Source organism: Eleutherodactylus coqui, chromosome 5, assembly GCF_035609145.1.
Source record: "Eleutherodactylus coqui strain aEleCoq1 chromosome 5, aEleCoq1.hap1, whole genome shotgun sequence".
In the NCBI taxonomy this organism is placed as follows: Eukaryota; Metazoa; Chordata; class Amphibia; order Anura; family Eleutherodactylidae; genus Eleutherodactylus; species Eleutherodactylus coqui.
The window spans coordinates 89,933,783-89,959,560 of record NC_089841.1 but is presented as its reverse complement, the minus strand read 5'-3'; the positions used below and the strand labels follow the sequence as shown (position 1 = coordinate 89,959,560).

Below are 25,778 nucleotides of genomic sequence, written 5' to 3'. Positions count from 1 at the left end.
GCTGACGTGATGCGTCCTTAAATGCCCCCATACGCATCAGGCCGGATTCACACTAACATATTTGCGCAGCATGTTGCACATACAAATCTGCGTGCGCGATATGCTGTGAATAGAGCCCAGTGATTTCAATGGGTTCGTTTACATAAGCGTATTTTGCATATGCATTTGTTTGCGCAAAAAAATACGTAGTATGCTCTATTTCCCTTCGCATTTGCACGGGGAAGGAGCACGTACTGAACTAATTACACTAATTTCCTATCTCAGTGAATGGGAGCGTGGTTGCGTGCTTTCTTGCATCCGTAAATATATAACACCCATTGCGCACACCTGTGTGCCAACGACCTTATTGAAAGGTCGTCCATATCTGCCGATTTTAGTGCGATCAGTAGATTGCGCGGCATTGAATTACAATGTTCAATTCTTTGGGTCATAGGAAAAAAACCAAATAAGCACCTTCTGTGGGAGGACTTGTCTTACTAAGAGCGGACTTAGCCTGCGTATTATGCTCAGATTTTTTTGCGCACGTAATACGCAATGCTTAAAGCCCATTGAGTTACATTGGGAAAGAAATGGCTGTCAGCCAAACGAGCATTTGACTGGCGGCTATTGCAGGTGTGTGGGGACTTAAGTCACCCATTGTGATGCCGTTACTAGAAGTGAGGGAAGCTGCATCTTTGGGTCAAGTGTTGTGGTTTGTAATATTCACTTTAAAGAGGGTGGGCCACAGAAATATAGCCGCCACCACACTCAAGGCCTGTCGAAAAGAAAATGTCTTTGTTGCCCATAGCAACCAATCACAGCGCATCTTTCATTTTACCTCAGCAGTATAAGAAATTAAAGCTGCGCTGTGATTGGTTGCTATGGGCAACACAGATTTTCTTTTAGACAGCCTCATAAGAGTGTGTTGCCGGGCTACTCTTCCCCTGCAGTTCTCTTCTGGAGACACAGTAGTGATTACAGGGCTGGAGGGTTAACAATCATGGAGGCAGATGTTGTTTTACTTTCACTGTCCACTAGCGTAAAATGGCTGATTACAGAGAACAATAGCCTTTATTTCGCTACACAGAGCAGGCAGATCACATGATCCGTGAAACAAGACGTCGCGAAGGCACAGAAGGCGGTGAGAACCGGTCACATGACCAGAAGGGGCGCGCTTGTGCGCATGCGCGGCGGGACACGGGACACGTGCGCATGTTTACGTTCCTTCTTTCACAGGTCGTGACGTCAGCACCGGCCTGACAGCTTTGTTGTCTCCATCGTCCTAAGAAGGGGGAGGTCGCTGAGGGGAAGAGAAAGAGGAGGAGGCAACGGCGGCGACGACGACGAAGAGTCCGGTCGGTGGGAAGAATACGTGATGCCGGTGAAAGGCGAGGAGGTCATGCCGGAGATAAGAAGGGCGACGGCGGTAGAAGAACGGGGCAGCTGCCCGGTGACTGTCAATAGGGCGCTTAATCACGTGATCGCCGAGCAGTGCGGCCGTTGATGAAAACAACAACAATAGGGGCACACAGTGTAAAGAGAGAAAGAGCAAGAGATCCGGCCGCGGCAGACACCGGGCGCAGCGCCACTCGCAGGGATCCCTCCGCCGTCAGAGCGGCGCACGTATACAGCTCGTCAGCTGTGCGGCGGCCGACATGTCGTTCTCCATAGAGGACACGCTGGAGTCGGACTGGGTGGCCGTGCGGCCCAACGTGTTCGAGGAGAAGGAGAGGCACAAGTTTGTCTTCATAGTGGCCTGGAATGAGGTGGAAGGCAAGTTCGCCATCACCTGTCACAACCGGACTGCGCAGCGCCAGCGGAGCGCCGACAAAGGGGCCAGCCGGAGCCCCTCCAGGAGGGAAGAGCCGGAGGGCAGCCCGGCCAGGAGGGACACCCCGTCAGGGAGCCCTGCCCGGGAGCCGGAGGACGAGGACTGCAGCTGGGCCGGGCTCTTCTCCTTCCAGGACCTGCGGGCCGTGCACCAGCAGCTATGCTCCGTCAGCGCCGAGCTGGAGCCCTGCCTGCCCGCCTTCCCCGAGGAGCCGTCCGGGATGTGGTCCGTGCTGTTCGGGGCCCCGGAGCTGAGCGAGGAGCAGGTGGAGGAGCTGTGCGGCCGGCTGCAGCTCTACCTCGGCCACGGCCTGGACACCTGCAGCTGGAAGATCCTCTCGCAGGTGCTGTTCACCGAGAGCGACGACCCCGAGGAGTACTACGAGAGCCTGAGCGAGCTGCGGCACAAGGGCTACGAGGAGGCGCTGCAGCGGGCGCGGCGGAGGCTGCAGGAGGTACAGCGTTACCATGGCAACCGCGGGGAGCGCGCGTGCCGGCTGCTCCTGCTCAGGCCGACAATGAGCGGAGGACGCTTGTCTGCTGGGGGGAGGAGGAGGAATATAGTGCTGTAGTGTCATACCCTGATCCATATGGGGTCGCTCTGTTGTCAGGGGACATGGTGGTACTTGGGGATCAGTAATTGCGAAGAGTTTCTGGAAGCGAGCGGCTTATATGGTTTCCATACGGATACTTGTAGGGTAGGTTCTGCATAATCTATCTTAGGCCGAAGGCACTGGCCGGGTCGGATTCTGTATACGGATTCCCTGTGCCCGGTCGGTGACCCCTGCGTACCTGTCTGCACCTGTAGTGTGGATGTGCCGGCAGGCACATGTGCAAAACAGATTGTGCCGCACTGTCGCTAGTGTCCGCTACAGACGGGCCGTGGATCGGACGGTTTCCATTGACTTCAATGGAAGCTGTCTGCGCTGAAGTAGAACATGCTGCGATGTGTCACTAGTGTGTATGGGTGGTTTAAAGGGGCTTTAACACTAGAAGGAAACTTGTCTAACAGCCGGGCCGGCACAAACAGAGACTAGACTCGCCTGGCTTCAGCCTCCAGGACAGTTGAGCGGCTTCCTTGGCTCTGGCTGCTGTAATGCACGTCAGGTGACCGCTGAGGCCAATCACACTGCAGCGTCAGTGCTGGGACCCATGATGGTAACCGTGTGGTCTGTGGCCGTAGCAGTCACCTGACCTCTGCCGGATGTAGATTATGGGAACTGGGAGCCGCTCAGCCGTGTCCCGGAGGGGCTGAAGACGGGGCAGTATTTATTTTATCTTATGCCAGACACGACTATTAGAAATTCTTTTCTAGGCCTCATTCACACGGGCATAAATACGACGCTTATTACACAGTGCAGGAAACCCATTGATTTCAATGGGGTGATCAGATTTGCGATTTTCGGTCACATGACAAATACATAGCATGGCCTATTTTGATGTGTATTATGCACCAAACTAGGCCATAGCAGTGGATTAGACTGTACAAGTACGCAGTGAGTACTTGACACATGCGTATTTGTGCAAGAAACAAATGTCTTTTTATTTTACAGGAAAGCCCATTTATTTATTTTTTTGGTCCGTGAATACGCTGCATATTCACGGCCCGAGATGCGTTTCCGCCTGTGTGAACAAGGACTTAAAGTCACAAAACCCCTTAACGCTATAGGACGTCCTGCAGTGTCGGGGTATGTATGAAGAGAGATCACACAGCAGTCTCTCTTCATACTACATAAGCGCCAGCTGTTTCTTACAGCAGACACCTGCCCGCAACAGCTCCGATAAGCCACACAGCTCATTGGAGCTGTTAACCTTTTAAATGCCGCCGTCAATTCTGACAGCAGCATTTAAATCCCTCCACCGATGTTCCGGGGTCTCTTATGGCCCCCTGCAATGAGATCGCGGCTTGCTGTGCGTGTGCCATGGCTGTCTGATCGCAGTATGATGTTATGCTATGGCATTACATCATACTGCAGGAGTGATCAAAGTATCGCAAGTTCATGTCCCCTCTGGGGACTGAAAAAAAGTAAAGCAAGTTTAAAAATGTTTTACTAATTATTTAAAAAAAAAAGTAAAAAACAAAACCCTTTTTGCATATCTATGATGAAAGAATCCAAGCAAAAATACATATTTTTGGTATTGCTACGTCTGTAAAAGTCCGATCTAGCATAGTAATGCATTATTTACCCTGCACGATGAATGTCGGCCAAAAAGGTTTACTCCACTTAGAATATTTTAAAAGTTTTCAGTACATTAAATGGCACCATTGAAAAACACAACTCATCCTGCAAAAAAACAAGCCCTCATACAGCTATGGCGATGGGTAAATAAAGGAGTTAGGAGTTTTTTCTTTATTTTAAAGGGGGGAGGAAAAAACAAAAATGGGGGGGGGGGGGGGGATCCTTAACGGGGTTAAAGAGGTGTTCCACGGCTTAGATATTGAGGACTTATCCATAAAGTATAATCACAGCGCCCTTCTTGCTGCTTGATGTGACCTTTTATTATCATGACAACCCTCATATGTTGGCAGCCGTTGGGTTGGTGTTTTATGGTGGACATTTTTTGTTCATGCTGTGAATAAAAGAAACAAAATGCATTCAATGCAGAACGCCGAGATGTAAACTGATGCAACAAACTACAAAGTGTGCAGAAAAGATGGGCAAGTATTTATATATAGGTAGGTAATGAATTGTAGTTTTGTTCATGGTCAACAAGTTTTAGAAGATACATAGAATCCTAGAATGATAGAGTTGGAAGGGACCTCCAGGGTCATCGGGTCCAACCCGCTGCTCAGTGCAGAATTCACTAGATCATCCCAGACAGATGTCTGTCCAGCCTTTTGTTTGAAGACTTCAATTGAAGGAGAATTCACCTCCTCCCGTGGTAACCTGTTCCACTCATTTATCCCCCTCACTGTCAGGGATAGCCCCTTCTTACAACTCCACCCTTCCTGTCTCTTCAGGCTGCATCCGCACGGGCTGCAACATCATCGCTACAATGTGAAGCCCATGGTTTCCAATGAGTTCTTTGACATTTGCTATGTTTTGTTGCCCATGTTTCCCTATGGAGCCTTCTTTTGTGCTGCATCGCCCGAAATCGCAGTTTTCGATGTTGTGTAGCGAGACTGTGTAGCCCTTGCGGATGCAGCTTATTCTGATGCTCTGTCTAGTGGCCACATCTGGACACAACTAACATAATGCTCAGTAAGGCCGCTTTCACACGGGTGACAAAAATCGATTTATTTATTTTTTTCCCCCTTGCGATGCAACAGCACTACAAATCGCATGTATGTGAAGCCCACGCTTTCCTATGGGTTCCTTCACATTTGCTATGTTTTGTTGCCCATGTTTCCCTATGGAGCCTTCTTTTGTGCTGCATCGCCCGAAATCGCAGTTTTCGTGTGGTACGATGCAACTTTTACAGTAGGAAGTCCTACTATTTGTCCCTAAAATAAGCCCTAGCTGCATTTAAAACAAAAAAAAACCCAATGCATTACCCAACAGGCGCTGTCTGCTGCGCTGCACTTCTCCGGCAGTTCCACAGCACTTGCTTGTAGTCTTCAGCCAGTGCTTCCTGGTGAGGGGGTTCAAAAATCCTGCCTAAAGGAAGCGCTGGCTCTGATTGGCTGAGCCGCGGCACTCCAGAACCAATCACTGCAATGCTCGACAAACCAATTGTATCCATTCAATGCAATGGTATTTTTGAAGCCCCTGACCAGGAAGTGCTGGCTGAAGACTACAGGCAAGTACTGCGGAACTGCCGGAGGAGGAGTGCGGCGGCCCAATGGACTGTTCAGCTCAGAACGAGCAGAGATGTAAATGAGTACAATCCAAGTTCTACTGGATCCTTCCCCATAAACTATGTATCAGTCTGCTCAGCTCCTCCTGCAGTGTGGACTGCATGCTCAAGCCGACAGACTCCCTTTAACTTGGTGTGCTGACTATAGCCTTATGTATACAGGGGGGAGCTTGTGTGCTTTGCATCCACTCCACTTTGGGTATGTCTTCTAATCTTGTGCCCCATAAATGAAGCTACAGCATCCACATATAATATAGTCATCTCTTCTACATACCTTTTGTAGTTCTGTGCATCACCTCACATCTGTCTTCTGTCCAGTATTGTTTGCTTCCATGTATTTTGTTTCTTTTATTAACCATGACAAACAGAAAAGGTCCATGTGACCGAAGCATAAATGAATGCTACTAGGCCATGATTGGTGCTGTGTCTGGTCTGCTAGTGAAGAGGCCGTGGTGTGCTGCAGTCTTCTCAAGCAGCTGAGTGCTGTCTGGTGTCGGACCTCACTAATCTGATGCTCTATCACTAGCAAAGACCCAGAAAACCCCTTGACGTATCTCCCATGCATTAATCAGAAGAGTAATGGTTAGTTATGGAGGAAGGAACAGAGTTGGCCGATATCCACGTCTGTGTTGCAAACTGCATCTAATTCTGTCAGTTTTGCTAAAATACATAGTAACATAGTATGTAAGGCCAAATGAAGACAATGTCCATCTAGTCCAGCCTGTTTATCCTCCTGTGTTGTTGATCCAGAGGAAGGCAAAAAAAAACCAAGAGGCAGGAGCCAATTAGCCCTTTTAGGGGGAAAATTCCTTCCCGACTCCCTAATGGCAATCAGACTAATCCCTGGATCAACCCCTAATAGTTCCTACCTGCCTGTATACCCGGATTAACAATTAACCTAAGATTTATATCCTGTAATATCCTTCCGGTCTAGAAAGACATCAAGTCCCCTTTTAAAGTCCTCTATGGATTTTGCCATCACCACAACCCCAGGCGGCATGCAGTGCTATATTGTGTGTCGTCCCCCCCCCCAGTAAAATGTTTCCCCCATTTTTAGTCAGAGGGGTCGGTCAGGCACTGTTGGGGTCGTCATGTGATGGATCCATCTCTACCTCTATTTCTATGACTGCACAGGAAGTCAGAGATGCAGCGGCAGCTGTGAACCCGGTCTAAGATTAGTGATGCAAAGAGTCCAGGAGACATAGGAACCTTGTTACACGTGGCAATTATTGTTCATGTGGTTGCCACGTGAACAATAATTGCATGGGGATTTCCATGCAAATTGGTTTGTAAGTCATTCAAATTGGAACAACTGTGACTTTACATCAGATGACTTGATCCACCAGCGACTAGTTTTTAGTAAGTTGAAATGAATCGAGTTGTGGCTTATCGTTCGTCACCCTGTCGATGGCCATGTTTACACAGAACGACTGTCATTGGCTCTTTTGAGCGATTGTTTGGCCGCTAGAATACGTGGTAGCATAGTAAGAGTATATACAATGCAATGCAGTAGTGGTGGGAAAGGTGTAAGCTATGATAATGGACTGCGGCGGGGGGCCTGTCCTTTGTCCGTCACGTCTTACAGCAAGAATAGTCAGAATGGACTCCATTATAACTCACTGGGGTCCTTTTTGCAGTATGTGTACACTGTAAGAACAAGGCTACCAACACCACCCTATTCCCCCCCCCCCCCCCCCCGAATCAAAGGTGGAGGAATTGCAGGTTTGTTTTTTGCCATATTGCTCCACTTAGTCATTTTTGAAAATTTTTCAGTACATTATATAAGACGTTAAATAGTACAGCTGAAAAATAAAACTCATCCTGCAAAAAACAAGTCCTCAAACAGCTACATCAATAGATAAATAAAGTTATAATGTTTTTGAAGGTGGGTAGGAAAAAAGAAAAACTAAAGAGGGGGTGGCAATGCACCCTTAAGGGGTTAAACACTGAAAAGCGTACTTATGTGATGTTTCCTATAAAACCAAGATAATTGACTTTGTCTCTTCAATAAATCAATGCAAGGAAGTCTCCATATGGGCTTTTACCCACCAGCGGTTGTTTTTTTTTTTTTTCTTCGCAGCGATTTCGCTGCCGTTCTCCCCCCCCCCCCCCCCCTTCCCCCCCAAAATGTCAATGGGACTTTATAAATCGCAGCAACGCAAACTTGCAATTTTTGTGCGATGATTTTAACATTAGAAAGTCCCATTGACCTTTGGGAAAAAACGCAGCAAAATCGCAGCGAAAAAAACCAACCCGCTAGTGGGTAAAAGCCCTATTTCTAAAAAAGTGTTCAGAGAGGGATTCAATGGTGCAACATGTTGCAGTTGGGCTGCTCTCACCCCTGCGTTAGGGGTCAGTTCATGTCTGCTCTGTTTTTGGAGAAGAGAAACTGATATAAAACTGAAGGTTTTTTTACCTCATTGATTTTAGTAGGTTTTCAAACAAATCTGAATGTTTTCAGTTTGCTTCCATTTTTTTTTCGCTTTTTTTTTTTTTGACTGGAACAATAACGCAGTCTGCTGCGCTATTTATTCTAGTTAAAAAAACAAGAAAACAGAAAGCATTCAGTTTTTGGGGAAAACCCATTGAAATCTATGGGAGAAAAAAAACTGATCAGTTTCTCTCTTCCAGAAACGGATCAGAGGTTCAGACACAAAATAGCAGACAAAATAGCGCTGCATACAGCGCTTATTCTTCTGGCAAGATGCCGGGCAGTGGAGCGTAAACCAAATGGTCAATGGGATCCGTTTGGTTCGGTCATAAGACAAATCCGTTCGACCTCGGGATTCCCCTTTGCTGGGATAGCAGTCTTACTCGTATCTCGCAGTTTGAAGAGGTATTCCCAACTTAGGCCTCACTCATATCTGCGTTGGAGATTTAGTCGAAGATCCAGCCATAACCATGCAAACAGCATGACCGACATGTCCTTCTAGTCAGTGAATGGAGAGGTGCCGGCATGTGAGCAGCTTTCTCATCCGCCGATATTGGAATTACGGAACAGTAGCCGCTCTTCAGACCTCCCAGCTCCGGCTGAATAAACAGAGCCCTCTGCCTTTCTAGGCTGGGGATCCCTATTCTTCAGCTCCCACCTTTCAGACCTCCTATGTATAGATCATAAATACCTACTTTGGGAATACTCCCTTTAAACCATTCTTTGATCAGACTCCATTGCTAAACTAGTAGAGCTTTAGAAACCCCCAGCTGCAGTCATGGTAAAAGACTTTGAACCCGCTGTTCATTATTGATGTGTACCTCCCGGGCACTTGTCCCACAACGGCTGGAATAGATGACACTACTTTATGCTTGTTCTTCGGAAAGTTTCAAAGTTCCAAAGTTCATCATACAAACTAGTTGGGAGGAGGTCTGTGAGTGCTAGGCTGCACCCGGCATCTTGTAGTCTGTGTACCAAGCCCCTCATCCACTGTGCGGGTGAATGGGTGCCCTCAGAACAGAGCCAGCACTGTCCCCAATTACTGCACGCTGCAGTGACCCTGCCAGGATTGTTCGCTAGCTGCATTTTCTGCTGGCTATTTGGCATGTCTCCCCGTTCATATCAATGGCACGTTTATCATGCTCGGCCTTCCCTGCATTAATGTGCTGATCTCGCCGGCTTATCGTGTGCTGTCTTACTGCCTTGTTACAGTTTATACCTGTTGGTGATGGAGATTTCCCCAGTATACTGCAGGCGGTACAGTAAGGGAACCAGTAGACTATATAGCTCCCGTTCCCACATACAGTGAACTTGATAAGCAGCCAGCAGGCTCTTCTTGAGAGGGCTTTTCCGGGAAGATAGAAATGATGGCCCTTAAAGGGACACAACAGCTCATGTCTGTTCCAGTTGCTATGCTGTTGAATGAAGTCTTTTTTTTTTTTCTCTGGAGACTGATTGTAGTCTTTCAGTGCCATAAAGGTACCTTTACGCAGGATGACTATCGGCCAAATAATTACCCATAGTCGTTCAGTGTAAACCGGGTGACGAGCAAAAAGTCACCTGTCATTTCGATTAAGCTTACCAAAAAAATAGTTACTGGATGATGAAAGGTCAGTCGTTTGTATTTGAATAACTCACAAATTAATTTGCATGGAAATCCCCTCTATGGATGATATGAGGGGAACCAATGAACAATTGCTACTGCGTGTGAAAGCAAAGTGAAGGACTTTCATATTCCTCAGTAGGAAGGAAGCGGGGTGGAGCAAACCCCATAGTATCGGAGATAAAGATCTAGAGGCCAAAAGCTCCAGAGAGGGATGCGAAAACTAGATGCTACCAACCAGAACTCCCCAACGGTCCGCACGGCAGATATGTGAAAATCTACACTGGTGAATAGGTGGGAATCTCCAGAAAAGGTGGTGGACTGTAGGACCTAATATCCAACTTCTCTAAATTAAAAAGCTAACATAAAATACGCATTTTGGGGTGAACCCCTTCATCAGTCTAGCTGGATGGAACATCATGCTTGCGACTGAAAGGATATGGATCTCAGAAGTTCTGGTTGTACCAGTGGGGGAGCTGGGGACAACAGGAGAAGTTGGATATTATGTCCTACTGTCCCTCTCCCTCTGGAGCGTTGTGCCCATTCAACTTTTTTTTTCTTTCCTTACCTTTTTAGACTTTCAGATTCTTCAATGGCTTTTTTGAACGATTGTTGCTCTGTGTAAAGGGTGAATGCAGACAGCCAGGTCGGATCCCGCTGCGGGATGCGAGCCGTGACCCGCAGCTCACCTTCTCCGGCATCTTCTCTGCCGGTGCGTCAGCGGTGACGTTTCTGTGCAAGGCTTGCACAGAAATGGGACAGGCCGCGACTTGTTTACCGTGCGAGTTTTCACGCGGTCAAATCGCAGCTGTCTGCATAGGATTGCATAAACCAATGCAATCCTATGGCAGCATGCATGGACGGAAATGGTGCGGGAAATCGTGCTGCGGAATTTCCGCCCGTGTGCATTCACTCTAAAGCTTGCTTTACTGTTAGGAAGTCCAGTAAAATCATTTTGTCCTAATGATCACTACTCCTACTATGTCATGTACTAATATCTTACTGTCTGCAGGCTAAGTCACCTTTTACTGTGTTGTAGCTACAGAGATTACATCTCCACTGCTCAGTAGCTGTACACTAGCCTACAACTATCTTTTATGTCTGTGTGTCTTATATGACCCCTTATCCTCAGGATGAGGGATAACTTGCTAATTAGTGGGGGCCTCACTGTTAGGGCTTGTGAATGGGAGCCCTGTGTCCCCTGTCTCCTTCACTGCACTGGGATCAGTCGGTGTGTGAAAACGTATCTGAATACCCTATTTATAATCAATGGGGTTTATGCTGTCCATATTACATCTGTTTAAAAAAACAAACGAATGTAGTACAGACATAAAATCCGCCCGTGTGCATGAGTCCTATGAACAGTGTCCAATGTGACTACTACCGTGCATTGCCCACATGGCTCATAAAGAGGACTCGCAGTGTTACTGTACGGGACCATAATGCTTACTAGTGCACTGCCTTATATAAAGACTAATATCGCAGTGGGATTACGTATCAGCAGTCATTGTTTTGTCAAGTGTAATGGAGCCTTGTCCTGGATACAAATCATGGCCTGTAAATGCTGCTTCTTGTGCCACTGACTGAAGAAAGTGTCTTCCAATACATGGCAGTATATATTAGAGCTGATGCTCGGTCCAGTTGCATCTTCAAGAAGTTGAGCAACTTTTTAGCCGTAAAAGAAGGCTAAACTGGTGTGCAGATGATGCGTGGTATGTAGGGGGTCAAAACTGCAGCAGATATACATGGCTTAGCCGTGGATTTCGACAGCAGATTTAGAGATGGAATCTGGATGGAAATATCCAGATACCGCGGTGTGGCTATATGCTAAAGCGATGCCGTAGAAAGCTGGACTCTAGCTGAAAAATAAATTTTGGTAAATGTCTGTTTTCTGCCCTTTTTTACATTTGTTTTTTTAAATTTTTTTTTTCTCTTTGTAGCTGCTGGAAAAGCATAAAGCCACAGAAAACATGGTTGATCTTCTGGAGTTGTATCAGATGGAGGATGAAGCTTACAATGCTGTCGTAGAAGCCACTACAGAGTTTTATCAGTACTTGTTACAACCATTCCGAGACATGAGGGAGCTCGCAATGTTACGGCGGCAGCAGATTAAGGTATTGCTTACATATTTCTGCATTTCTTGTAGATTAACAAATGCGCTCTTTTAAGTTATAAAAATGCCCTATATATTGGTGCGGCGGTCCGGTTATCATTCGCATTTTAAAGCAGGCGATTTATCAAATTTGTCTATGCTCAGGGATCTGATTGGGTCACATAGAGGAGTCGAAGCTGAGCGAATCCTTCCCAGACTGGTGGAGCTGACCGGTGGTCTGCTTCTTCCCCTGCAACATCTAGTAAAGTTAAAAAGTCAGCAAGATATACTAATAACAAGAAAAGTCCCCAACAAAGCACATCAACATAATCCAACACTACCGGCATTGGTATCAGTGGCTTTTGTAAAATATTGCGACTCTTTGGGGCAGTTGATAGTATGAAAGCATTTATCTTGGTTTACTCAACAATTCGTATAAGCCGTACATTTCTGTTGGGCAGCTACGGTCACAGTAGGTCCCCCCTCGTCAATCCAGTGCAGAAAGTCTTCCCTTTCCGCGAACTATACTAGTAATCCGTGTCCATTAATTCACCCTTATTTCAAGGTTCATTGTGGCTAATTTCACACGGGTGAATGTGGTCTGGGGCCAGCGTTTGATGTCCCCGCCGATATGAGGTGTTTTTGTGCTTTAAAAACACTTTGCATCACTTCAGGGAAGTAGCGATCTTCTGCTGTGGCTTTTAGCCGTGGCAGCGGATCGTGAAGTGTTTCCCATTGTTTTCTTTGTGCGATTTTGATTCCCCCCCCCCCCCCCCCCCCCCACTCACGGCAAATTTGCGATCGCCCGTGTGAAACTAGCCTAAGGAGGTTAAAAATAAGGTAATGCCTTGGCTGACACTTGCAGTTATTTGTTGACACCTTTTCAGTCTAAGGCCACCTGCAGGTGGCCAGGTCGGAACCTGCTGCGGGAATTGTCGCAGCGGGATGCGGACCAGTGTCCCTGCACAGCCCTATGGCTCACCCGCTCCCGGAATCTTCTCTCTGCTCTATGTGCTGGCTGCTCCCATGTCGGCACATGCGCAGAGCGGAGCCGCCCCGTCACCAGTGATATTTCTGTGCGGGCCTCTGTGAGATAGAACATGCCGCGATTTGTTTTCCACACGTGTTTTCATGCAGACAAATCACGGCTGTTTGCATAGGATTGCATTATCTAATGCAAACGGGCACGGGTGGAAATTCTGCAGGAAATACCACCGCAAAATTTCCACATGTGTGCAGCGGGCCTATCTTGGGAAAGTCCATTTTAAAAAGTTTCTTGATGACATCACTGCAGACTAATTATTTGGAACTAGTAAATCTCACAGCGCTGGGCTGAAACAGTAATTTGAGAGCTAAAAATCAGCAGTCTAGTTAATGTGCATTTTGACAATAATGGTGTTTTTAACCTTGTAAAAATGAGAGAATATTAAGGCACGTTTTCAGTAATCTCGACTAACAAACAGAATAAATAATCTGTGCAGGACATGTCACGCTGTCCACAGTAAAAGTTGTGTCTGTCCATACTTGATTAATTGTGCTCAGTTGTATGTTGCGCTTTGTATGTATGCTTATGGGTTGACTATATGTGGGGCGTTATCGATGGATTATCCTCAGGACAGGTCATCCGTATTTGGTGTGGGCTTTGCTCCAACTGCATCGTCCTCTGCTTGGTTTTACAGGACAAACGGTCATTGAAATGAATGTGAACTTGGACTGTAATACCAAGCCGGCCCACTGCGGTGGGAACAGAGCTATCAGTATTGTGCCCAAGTGCAGCGGCCTGTTGAACAGAGAATCACCATGGGGCCTGAGTAAAGAAGGCCTGTGTTCTTTTGATGGCCTACCTGAAGTACATGTCATCAATAACTTGTAACTGGGCTACTCCTTTATGTTCAGATGCCAGCATATGGCTGGAGATATACGAGAAGAGGCTTTTTATATGTTGGATCCTGTAGACACGCCACAAATGTATGAACTGGACTTAACAGCTTTAACATAAAAATTTGACTTTACCAAAAGTTTGTTTTCTGACAATAGATCTCCATTAACGGAAGGTGGTCGGCAGTTTTGACCGTGCAAAAAAAGCTGCCAGCGCTAGTTGGGGAGTGGGAAGCGAGAATAAAACACATTAGTAATATTCATAATCGCCATCATTGAGAAAACCAAGGTGCACCCCTGCATGCTACTGAAATAAGTGCTATGAGAGCAGGCCTTCTACCTGCAGTGCCCTCAGCTCTGTCCAGTCAGCTACCTGACAGCTGTCTCCTGGCTGGTCACTACAGCTGTCAGGGCTGCATATACTTTAGGTACTTGCAGAAGTCAGGTAAAACGTTTCTTAATACTTAACGGGAATAAAAAATAACTTAAGAATCGTATTTACCGTATTTTTCGCTTTATAAAACGCACTTTTCTGCCTTCCAAAGTGGGGGGGAAAAGTCCGTGTGTCATATAAAGTGACTGTACTGAAATACAAGCTGGCCATCTCAATTGGGCGCTTGTTTGCGCGAACTAAATCGCAGTCGCGCAAACAAACTCGAGATCAGTTAGGATCTCTTCTCTGTACTGCTGATTTGATGGTGAGCGCAGGTGGGAACTGCTGCTGCCCCCCTGTCTCCACCAATCAGCTTCTTCCCTTCCGCCCTCCGTACACAAGTACCACTGTTATGGAGCTCCGTTGTCTGAGCTCTGATGCTTCTTCTGTGAAAGAGAAAGTAAAGGCATAGTACCGGGCGACGGTGGGCCGCTTCTATCACCGGCGCTGTCAACTAAAATTCATGGGTGAGTCCGAAAAATCTTTTCCCCCAGTTTCCTCTTCTTAATCCTGGGTGCGTTTTAGCATCCAGTGCGTCTTATAGAGCGAAAAATACGGTAACTCCTAAAATCTTGGGACCTCAGAATGGTACAAATAAATACTACTAGTAGTCCCACAAAATATAGGCCTGATAAAGCTCTGTTGTCTGATAACCAAGAATGCTCTGGACCTGAAATGTGGTGACACATTTATGAAAAAGAGTGTTTATTGCGCAAAAGTGGTAAAACCTAATAAAACCTCTTTGGATTTACTGTTGTTAAAGGAGATGTCTCGAGGAAGCAGTTAAATTTTTTTTTTGCCCAGTCCCCCCCATTAAGTACACATTACTAAGCCCCCCTGTAAATGACATTTCTAGCTGGTTCGTACTTACCGTTCCAGCGTTTCAGCAACTTATAAAAGTTTCCTCAAGATGGCCGCCGGCTCTTTTCCCGTCGCTCGCTGCAGCCCGACGTGCGCGCTCCCGAGACGCCGCCAGCTGTGTCTCCATGGCAACCGGACGCATCGCAGCCGCCGACCAGACGCCCCGCAGCCGCCGACCAGACGCCCACCGCCAGGCAGCAGGTAAGGCGCTAGCCCCCGGCTCCCCAGCGCTAGACCCTCAGCCCAGGTGAAGGCCCCGGAGCCCAGCGCTAGGTTCCGGAGCCCAGCGCTAGTTACCCCGGCCTAGCGGCAGCCCCCCCCCCGGCCTAGCGACAGCCCCCCCATCGCAGCGACAGCCCCCCCCCGGCCTAGCGACAGCCCCCCCATCGCAGCGACAGCCCCCCCCCGGCCTAGCGACAGCCCCCTCATCGCAGCGACAGCCCCCCCGGCCTAGCGACAGCCCCCCCATCGCAGCGACAGCCCCCCCGGCCTAGCGCTAGTTCCCCCATCACAGCGGCAGCCCCCCCCCGGCGCAGCGGCAGCCCGGCGCAGCGGCAGCCCCCCCCCCGGCGCAGCGACAGCCCCCCCCCCCCGGCGCAGCCTGGCGCAGCGGCAGCCCCCCCCCCCCCACAAATCACTTACCTGGGAGGCTTCTCGGGGCTGCTGGGCTGGGCTTCTCCGCTGGGCAGCTCCAGTTTCTGCACCTTCCTCTAACAGAGGAAGGTACAGAATGGCCGCTGCAGCGCGCTCCCGAGCAGTGACAGCTCGTCTGCGCATGCGCAGAAGAGCTGTAGCGGGGAGCACACTGAAGCGGCTCGTGCTGAATGGAGAAGACCGGACTGCGCAAGCGCGTCTAAAAAAGCAAGCTGCCAGCGAATTTAGACGGAACCATGGAGACGAGGACGCTAGCAACGGAGCAGGTAAGTGGAATAACTTCTGTATGGCTCATAATTAATGCACAATGTACATTACAAAGTGCATTAATATGGCCATACGGAAGTGTATAACCCCACTTGGTTTCGCGAGACCACCCCTTTAAGGTTGTAATGGCTGATGGAAAAAGGTAACATAATATTTTCAACTCACTGTGCATGCCACAAAATTATGCAAATAGGAAAGATGGAAAAATACCTCTAAAGAATGATTTAGTTTACTTCTTTAACTATGAGGAACTTCTCTTCGCCCTTTCCCTCTAGATCCGTATTGTAATCTCATTATATAAGGAATATGGGTTGCTTCGATTGTCCCAGTTGTGTCAAGTAGTTATAGCCTTTGATGTCTCCTTTCCTTTCGATGCAAGTTGACATCGTGGGCTTGATTTCAGAATGGCATATTCAATTAAAATTCTTTTACATCTTTGGAGAAGGAAGCAGACAAACAACTGTGTCATTCTAGCAATGCATGTTTCAGAAAGATCTCCTTGCAATACGTATAATAGATGGGATGCAGTCAGACCCTCATTTAATGTTTCTTAAAGCTGTATTCCCAGCTTGAGCATCTATGGTGCATCCACCTTCTTCCACTGCAGCAGACCGAAAATGGGACCCATAATTGTACACCTTTTAGAGCAGTGTTGTCGTTTCTTTCACTTTGATTCTCCCAAACATAATCCTGTTAAGGCTTACCTAAGGTTTGCAAATCCTTCCACATTTGACACCAGTGTATCTGTCTGTGCCAGCTGATGCCGGGTATCTGTGGTATGTATAGCATGCTGTGCCATAACAATTTGTTGTAAGTCATCCGTACCGACTTGTATCAGATATGATTACATGTAACCTCTTCCCACTGTAATTTATGGCCAGGCTCCCACTGCAAATGTTAGGATCTGAGAAACCACAGCTAGTCAATGGTAATGCTGCACAGTATCTAAAGAATTTGCCGTATGGAGGAGTTGCTCCCTCTGTCAGCCTAGCTGTGATTGCAGGATGTTGATGCATTACCATGGGATCCAAGGAGGGTTACAAATCCCCCCCCAGATCTGCCATAGGTATGTGCCTATATCTGTGACACAGGCATGGCCTAGTAGATTGCCTATCAGTAACACTAGGTATTCCAAGGAGTTATAGGTGCAGTCAAGTGACTGTAGCTTTAAGTACCACAGTGAGACTTAAAAAAAAAAGTTACACTAAATTTAATGTCTTAATGCCCCAGGACGTATGTTTATGTCCTGGGTGTGTAGGGTTGTTGGACAACTGATGCCCAACTGCAACAGTCAAAGTGAGTGATTATGCCCATCATGGCTGTGAACCCTTTAAATGTTGCTGTCGATTCTCACGGTGGCATTTAAATACACCAATCTGTGTTTGTGGGTCCCGAATGGCCTCCATGCACTTAGATTGCAAGGTGCCGTTTTGTTGTCATGGCAGGTGGGGGCTTTCTGTAAGCTCTCAGTGCAGCCATGGATTTCTGTCTATTCAGACAGGCTTGTGGAATGTCTTAATAGAATGTCAGGAAAAATACCATGAACTGCAATACTGAAGTATATGGTATAAAGGCAGTGTTCCCCAACTCCAGTCCTCAGGGACCCCCAGCAGGTCATGTTTTTAGGATTTCCTCAGTATTGCGCTGATGATGTAATTCTTGTCAGACCTTACCACAGGTGTTCTTACTATAGGATATCTTGAAAACATGATGGACTGGAGTTGAGAAACACTGGAATAAATGATCGAATTGCAGCATCCATAAAGGTTAAATCTGCCAAAGTAACACATCATTTCTCCCGCACAGTGAACATCGTCAGGAAAAAAAAACAACCCCAGAAGTGTGCTTTTGTTTTGGTCTCTTTTCCAAGAAAACAAACTTAATAAAAATAAAAAAAAGCAACCCAAAAAGGTATCCGCAATTCAAAATGGTAGAAACCCCAGGATGTCCCCCAAAAATGAGAGCCCTCAAACTGCTATATGGAAGGGAAAAAGTTATGGCTGCAGAAAACCTTTTTCAAATATGTTTTAAAAGTAGTACAGCAAGAAAACTATAAATGTGATATTGTCCTACAGAAGAAGGATGGCATGTCATTTTTCCATAATGTGTATGTTGTAACGACAAAACTCCCTCTCCTTTACACCCACCCCCTCCTCGAAAAAAAGATGGCAGAATTGCATTTTTTTTTTCTATTTCACTCCACTTAAAATGTAAAAACCCTTTAAGCTTTCTAGTGCATTATATGATACATCAGTTGGCATCATTGGAAAAATACAACTTGTCCCACAGAAAAACAAATCCTCAGACATAAGTTATGATTCTTGAAAGTGATTAGAAAAAAACAAACCTGAAATAGGGACGCATCCTTAAGGGGTTAATTTATAAAAACAAAAAAACTTTATTAATGATTAATAACTCCCAAGTTAATAAATTATATGTACCCCTGATTGGTTTTATTGGAGGAGGTACCTCATCACACTGATTATGAACATGGGGGGCCTGTATATTCTGTCCAGAGGTGGATTATGGACTGATGCTGCTTTAAATCCCTGTTTAGCATCAAGGTCTCCTTTCTCCAATGATGCAGCACTTTGTGATATCCTCTGTAATTGCATTCCCTGAGGCCAGGTTCACAGTGTATTCCTGCCGCAGCCTGATGTTATATGATAGTCAGCGAAGTTAGAAGAATTCCTCTTCACACAGTTAGGCCCAGGATGCTTCCCCCCCCTCCCTTTAAATCCCAGTGTGCTCTATCATATCCGTATGGGCAGCAGGAAAATGGCGTATAAAATGGCCAGCTTTTATCTTTTGCAGGTGGTAGAGGTGCAGTTTTAGGCTGCAGAATTCAGTGACCGATGAACAGACCAGAACATCCTCTAATCTAACTTATTGTTTTTGTTTTTATACTTCCATGGAGATTAGGGAGATGAAATCCAAACCGTCAGCTCTGGGAGTCAAGGCACCTGTCAGGTATTTTTAGGGATCCCATCTATTGATCAGACATCTATGGTGTATCATATATTAAAGGAAGACAGTCGGGTTATTGTTGGCATCTAAACTCCATATACAGTCAGATGTGGGATTTTTTTAATGAGCAATTAAATGTTTTTTTTGTTTTTCTTTACCATTGGCTCCCATCCAGAGATATAGCCCCATTAGGGCCTCCGACGTGGTATGCTTATTAGCGGTGGACCGTCTGAAAGGCTCTCTTCCTCCCATTTCCACAAAAAATGCCCCTTCTTTGTTTTCCAGCGGCGTCATGCACTCCATGTAAGTTGCGTCGCACTGAGGGATAAGGTGTATGCGTGTAGCTGCGTAATGTCACACACATGCACCCGTTCCTTCAATGCCGCGCAGGTGTGCCGTACGTGGAACACATGACCTCTCCAGCTGCCACAGTTGGAAGGTTGTTGTGTGTCGGACTTCTCGGAGAGGTGAACTGTTCATCATATGGTCCCCTACTAATTAGCATACCGCACAGTAAGATATAATGGGCTGTATCTTTGGATAGGGGCCCACGGTGAAGCTCATGAAGTCCCACATCTGACAGTATATTGAGTTTATATGCCAAAAATAACCTGACTGACCTCCTCTGAAGAGTCCAGGATTAGAAAAACACAGCTGCGTTGTCCTAAAGGCAGCATCACAAGTCGTGCATGGTACTGCAGCTCCGCTCCGTGCACAGAACTTCGCAGCGGCCATTCTGGCCAGTCCTGTCACCCAGGTCACGGTTGGTCTCTGATATTTAGCATAGATTTCATACAAATTGGGATTATATACCCTACAGTACCTGTAGTCTTCATCACGTGAAACCTATACTAAAATAGTGTTTGGTGCTTCACATATTTGCGCAGGATTTTTAGGATCGCTCTTGGTTTTGCTTCTCTTTGTGAGATGCTGCTGACAGAGGGCTTCTGCAGGCCATGTACTGGGAAAGAGAAGTGGCTACCCTGTAAGGGTTCCTTTAGACAAGCCAATTTATCGTTTGAACGAGGGAATGACGTCCGCTCATTCGCTCTTATACAGCAGATACAAACATGACTAGGCACATCCACTAGCTCTCTGCTGTGTCATGGTAACAGAATCCTGACTGCTATGGATTTTGTTTGTTAGTAATTTTAGATTTATTGCCAAAATCCAGAAACGATTAGCACATTTCTGCACCGTATAAAACAGAACATGATGTGCGCTCAGCCTACTCCCGGCATGTACGCTGGAAACCCTTCAGGGCTGCCAGAGGTGACTGACGGACTTCAGCGGTGTTCTGTGGCTGGCAGCATTGTTGTGTGATGCTTCTTCCTATGCATGGCCTTATATTAGTGCTGGGGACAGCTGGAGCGGAGTCCCTGACAGCAGTGGCTTCTCTGGGGAGGATGCTGGGTAACACCTAGGCAGTTACCATATATAGGATTTCTCCATACCTTTAATATTAGCAGCGTAGTCAGACTTGTGGGTTTCCATTTCTTTATTTTGTCAAGTAGATGGGAACACTTTGTATATATCCTTAAGGTCGCTTTCACACGGCTAAGAAAAAAAATAGAATCACATTGCACTTGCAACTGCATGCAAATCGCGTTTACATACGATGTTTTTTTTTTTGTGTGTGGCTCCCATAGGAAATAATGGGCAATTCTGGGACAGAATCACCCAGCCGCATGACATGCTGCAAGTTTTCTATCTCATTGGAGAAAGATGGTTTATGTAAATTAAACAGATTGAAATGAATGTGTTATTTTCATTCGCTAATTCTGTCTATATTGCTGTAAGATGGAACTTTAGCTGTGGAGTCGGAGTCCCATTTTGGTGAGGTCGATAGAAATGTACTAACCCCGGCTTTATATTAAAAAAAAAATTAAAACCCATATTATATAGTATACATATTCAATGCTGAATTTTTTGCATAGTTTTTTTTTTTTTTCCCACAGAATTTTAGGAAAGTTTTGAAATGATTATTTTATCACAACAGCTATGAGAACCCGATGTTACCATTTTAATACAGGAACTTTTTCACTTAAAAAAACCTGAGTCCTATGTGATGGAGTGGGAGTCTGGGAATATTGAGGAGTGGGAGTCTGGGAATATTGAGGAGTGGGAGTCTGGGAATATTGAGGAGTGGGAGTCTGGGAATATTGAGGAGTGGGAGTCTGGGAATATTGAGGAGTGGGAGTCTGGGAATATTGAGGAGTGGGAGTCTGGGAATATTGAGGAGTGGGAGTCTGGGAATATTGAGGAGTGGGAGTCTGGGAATATTGAGGAGTGGGAGTCTGGGAATATTGAGGAGTGGGAGTCTGGGAATATTGAGGAGTGGGAGTCTGGGAATATTGAGGAGTGGGAGTCTGGGAATATTGAGGAGTGGGAGTCTGGGAATATTGAGGAGTGGGAGTCTGGGAATATTGAGGAGTGGGAGTCTGGGAATATTGAGGAGTGGGAGTCTGGGAATATTGAGGAGTGGGAGTCTGGGAATATTGAGGAGTGGGAGTCTGGGAATATTGAGGAGTGGGAGTCTGGGAATATTGAGGAGTGGGAGTCTGGGAATATTGAGGAGTGGGAGTCTGGGGCTATTGAGGAGTGGGAGTCTGGGGCTATTGAGGAGTGGGAGTCTGGGGCTATTGAGGAGTGGGAGTCTGGGGCTATTGAGGAGTGGGAGTCTGGGGCTATTGAGGAGTGGGAGTCTGGGGCTATTGAGGAGTGGGAGTCTGGGGCTATTGAGGAGTGGGAGTCTGGGGCTATTGAGGAGTGGGAGTCTGGGGCTATTGAGGAGTGGGAGTCTGGGGCTATTGAGGAGTGGGAGTCTGGGGCTATTGAGGAGTGGGAGTCTGGGGCTATTGAGGAGTGGGAGTCTGGGGCTATTGAGGAGTGGGAGTCTGGGGCTATTGAGGAGTGGGAGTCTGGGGCTATTGAGGAGTGGGAGTCTGGGGCTAGACTCAATGTTCGTATGCACTCTATTATATGCTTATTGATATTAGGGCACACGGATTAGGAATCTGCATGGATGACTTCACCCTAGTGTTCACCACATTGTTGTATTTATGTGGCTCAGCATGCTGACTAATGAACAGTTCTGCACATCTGTGTTTTCTCAAACGACTATTTGGGGACGGATATTTATATATGTTTTCCAACTCTGTATGCTTGAAAAAAGCAGAATTTAATTTACGCAACAAATCTGTATATACGGACCATTTGCTGTATAACAATGTATAGTCTATCCTTCATAATTAATACTGATGTCAGCAACTACAAATATACTAGTTTTATTATGTTTTTGAAGCTACCAATAAAAACTACTGAAAAAGAAAGACAGATTTATTAGTTGATGTTTCACATTCTGTGAATGTACCCGATTTAAAGGGATTGTCCAGTTGTAGGCTATTGATGGCTTATCAGCAGGATAGGTCATCAATAGTAGATCAATGGGGGTTTGTTGCCAGGGACCCCACACCAATCAGCTGTTTGCTGGGTCTGTGTACTTGTGCACTGAGCTGATTTCTGCAGGACCCGACAACTCCATTCTCACTGCAGTGGCCAGACTTGGCCTGCAATACAAAGCCTGTCCACTGCAGGGAGAATGGGGCTGTGTGCTTTCTGCAGAAATCAGCTTTTTGTATGAGCACCCTGATGCTGATCGGATGGCAGACCTCCGCCAATCTATTAATGATTTATTATTCTGTAGATAGGCCATCAGTAGTTTACAATTGAACAACCCCTTTAATTAACAGCAAGCGTTGTTCTAAGGACCCTGCAATGTTGTGATCATTTGTATGTATGGCGTGGCGATCCAGGGATCACGTGCGCAGCAGTGGTGGATCGGGGGCTGACTCTTCCTTTTTGTTTGCTCCATGTGAAGTACATTCGATGTTTTTGGTATGACATGCTCATGTAGGGTGTCAGCTGCCAGACACCCCCAGAGGGCACTTTCATTGGTCCTGTCAGATTACATAGATAAACATTGACAGAGGTGTTTGGCTAATGGGAGGAACATCTTATGCACATTTGGGCATTTATCAGTGTATGCCAGTCTTCTGGTATACAGAAGTTGCAGTTTTAGTGCATGTGCCAAAATTGTGACTTTTTGCAGTCTTCCACTGGGCCCTGGTATGTTTTGTCACATTCGCTATAATGTAGACCAGATACTGGCGTACATTCTAGGTAAAACGTACACCACGTCAGAGCTGGCGTAGGTGACTATCTGGCGCACAGAGGAGCCTAATGCACACTTTACTTAGATCGACATATGAAACCTCATAAGTAAATATGACCAGTTGTCCTTTCACTCAACCTACCACTACGGCAATACATTGGGGATCCTAATGTCAGTCATGGCAGTGAATGCTACGGAGTGATCGGGCCCCAACCTAATGCCCGATTAGGAGGCAAGTTGGACCCAACACCTATGTGCACTGCCGTACATACACCGCATCACCAGCTTGTTAGCCCACTTAACATCAACCCTGGTGAGGCCTGCTGTCGTGCTGGCATGGGCTCCTGTATGCAGTAGTTGCATGTGGCATCACCAGCCCGCCTGCTGCCTTCACATCGACCTATTGCCGCATTACTAGTAACATCGGCCAGAGGAGGTCCTCCTGAAGTCTTGTACTCCATGCATTTAGACGGAACTATTGTAGTTCATTTGAATGTATTTTTTTTTTTTATCTGCCCCTTTTTGTCACCTTCGGCCTCTCTCCCAATCTACTGACCCCCTACTCACCACTCTTGGACCTGAGCAAAGGGTCGTAAAACCAAACCAGCATCTGTTGCCTGTGCCATCTTGTTTTGGCTCTCCTATCCCTGCATGTAAGATTACACCAACACTGGAGATATTCGCAGCCCTACTCCTCTGCACATAGGATATATGGGAAAGTGCCAGATGGATCTTTTGGAACAAAAATATAAACCACTCTGGTGGCACTGAGCAGGGATCCCTATATATAGGGATTTGTCCGCTCAGCACCTGTAGATCCAGGTGGCAGCGAGAGGAAACCCAAGCACGGATAAGTAAAAGGGTGATGGTCCCTTTGTCAGTTTTTTTTTTCCTTTCTTTGCGACTCCTCCATGTCTCCTTCCCTCCTAGTGACCCCCATGATGACTCCTTGTTCCTATTTCTCTGCCCCTTGCCCCTTGTCTCCCCCATAACAATACACATGTACTTTTGGCAATGTGCAGTAAAGTATGCAATGCAGAGCATTTGTGTTGTGGCTCCCCTCTGACGTATACCACAGGAAGCCTCTAGTTTGTAGATCTATAATTTTATGTTCCAGTTTTCTACCTCTCTCATGTGGCGCGGTGACATAATGATGCCATTCCCTAATTACGGCGTCCTGCGCTGCACATTTTCTGCTTGGGTTTACAGTGTCAGCCCGGTAGAGCTAAGTGAGATTTGTTTTCCTAGGCCTCAGGTGAGCATATTCATGTTCATGCAAATGTGTATGGTTAAAGATAGACCAGATTTGCAAATGTGTAATACAGCATGTAATATCCCCTTGGGGTAGATGAGTAGTCCATGGATCTGGTTGTGCCATGGAATACCTCGATATTCTCAATACGGCTTGCCTACTGTTTTCACTGCTTTTATTCTGTTGTATGGCATTTTTCTTAAAGGGAATAAATATATATAATAGCCATCTTTTGAGCGATAATCGCTGTGTCTAAACTCCTGCCTATCATACACTTTTCGTGCACTATTCGTTCAGCTGACTTCAAGCCAGCCTAAAGTCAGCAATGAGCCTCATCAGCGCCGCACGCTGACTTCTCAGCGGGATAGCGCGGATAGTCTTCTCTTAGCTGCTATCCCACTCAGGGTTCTCACCGGGATACCGCTGACAGCTCTGAGAACACAGCAGCTGTTTGACGATAACAGCACTACTGCTGTCATCTGTATACAGCAGAAGCCTTCATTTACACGCTAATGAACTCTCACTCAATTTACCGTTTGAGCGATCATCGTTCAGTGTAAATGGGCCTTTACCTTTTGAGTAATGAATAGCCTGTTATGTTAGTGAGATGACTGCTGAAAAGTTACTCTGTGGTTAGTGTGAAAAATAAAAGTGTTTTTAATAAAATATAAACTGTGACCAAAATTAATCACAAAAATGTTTAACACATAAGTGTGATTTACAATCAGGCACCTAGAAAGTTTTCGGAATCAAATAAATCTTTCTCTACATGCTTGGAAAGTTGATATAAGTAATTATAGTGGAGCAAAAGGATGATTTATTGCAGAAAACTGAACACCTGAAGGGAGGATCTAGTACCCTGTTGTACCGCCTCTAGCTTGGACGTAAGATGTGATACAGGTGGGCATGGAGGCTCTAGTACCCTGTTGTACTGCCTCTAGCTTTGATAGAAGATGTGATATGGGCGGGCATGGAGGCTCTAGTACCCTGTTGTACTGCCTCTAGCTTGGACATAAGATGTGATACAGGCGGGCATGGAGGGTCTAGTACCCTGTTGTACTGCCTCTAGCTTGGATACAAGATGTAATATGGCGAGCATGAAGGCTATAGTACCCTGTTCTACCACCTCTAGCTTAGATACAAGATGTGATACAGGCAGGCATGGAGGCTCTAGTACCCTGTCGTACCTCCTCTAGCTTGGATGCAAGATGTGATACGGGCGGGCATGGAGGCTCTAGTACCCTATTGTACCGCCTCTAGCTTGTATGCTACGTGTGATACTGGCAGGCATGGAGGCTCTAGTACCCTGTTGGGCTGCCTCTAGCTTGGATATAGGATGTGATACAGGCGGGCATGGAGGCTCTAGTACCCTGTTGTACCACATCGATCTTGAATACAAGATGTGATACAGGCAGGCATGGAGGCTCTAGTACCCTGTTATACCACCTCTAGCTTGGATGCAAGATGTGATACTGGTGGGCATGGAGAATCTAGTGCCCTGTTGTACTGCCTCTAGCTTGAAAGCAAGATGTGATATGGACAGGCATGGAGGCTCTAGT

The 25,778-nt window shown here is 46.5% G+C and overlaps 1 protein-coding gene across 2 annotated transcripts in view; it reads left to right on the top strand.

The window, feature by feature from the left end:
- Positions 1–1,184: 1,184 nt before the first annotated feature.
- JMY (junction mediating and regulatory protein, p53 cofactor) overlaps positions 1,185–25,778 on the top strand; it is a 67,188-nt gene continuing 42,594 nt past the window's right edge. For both annotated transcript variants that reach the window (XR_010792807.1, XM_066602836.1), the window contains exons 1-2: positions 1,185–2,264; positions 11,582–11,755. Coding sequence is in view for 1 of the 2 variants with exons in the window: in XM_066602836.1 (XP_066458933.1) it covers positions 1,635–2,264; positions 11,582–11,755 (804 nt within the window). In the remaining variant the exon portion in view is untranslated. The remainder of the gene's footprint in view (positions 2,265–11,581; positions 11,756–25,778) is intronic.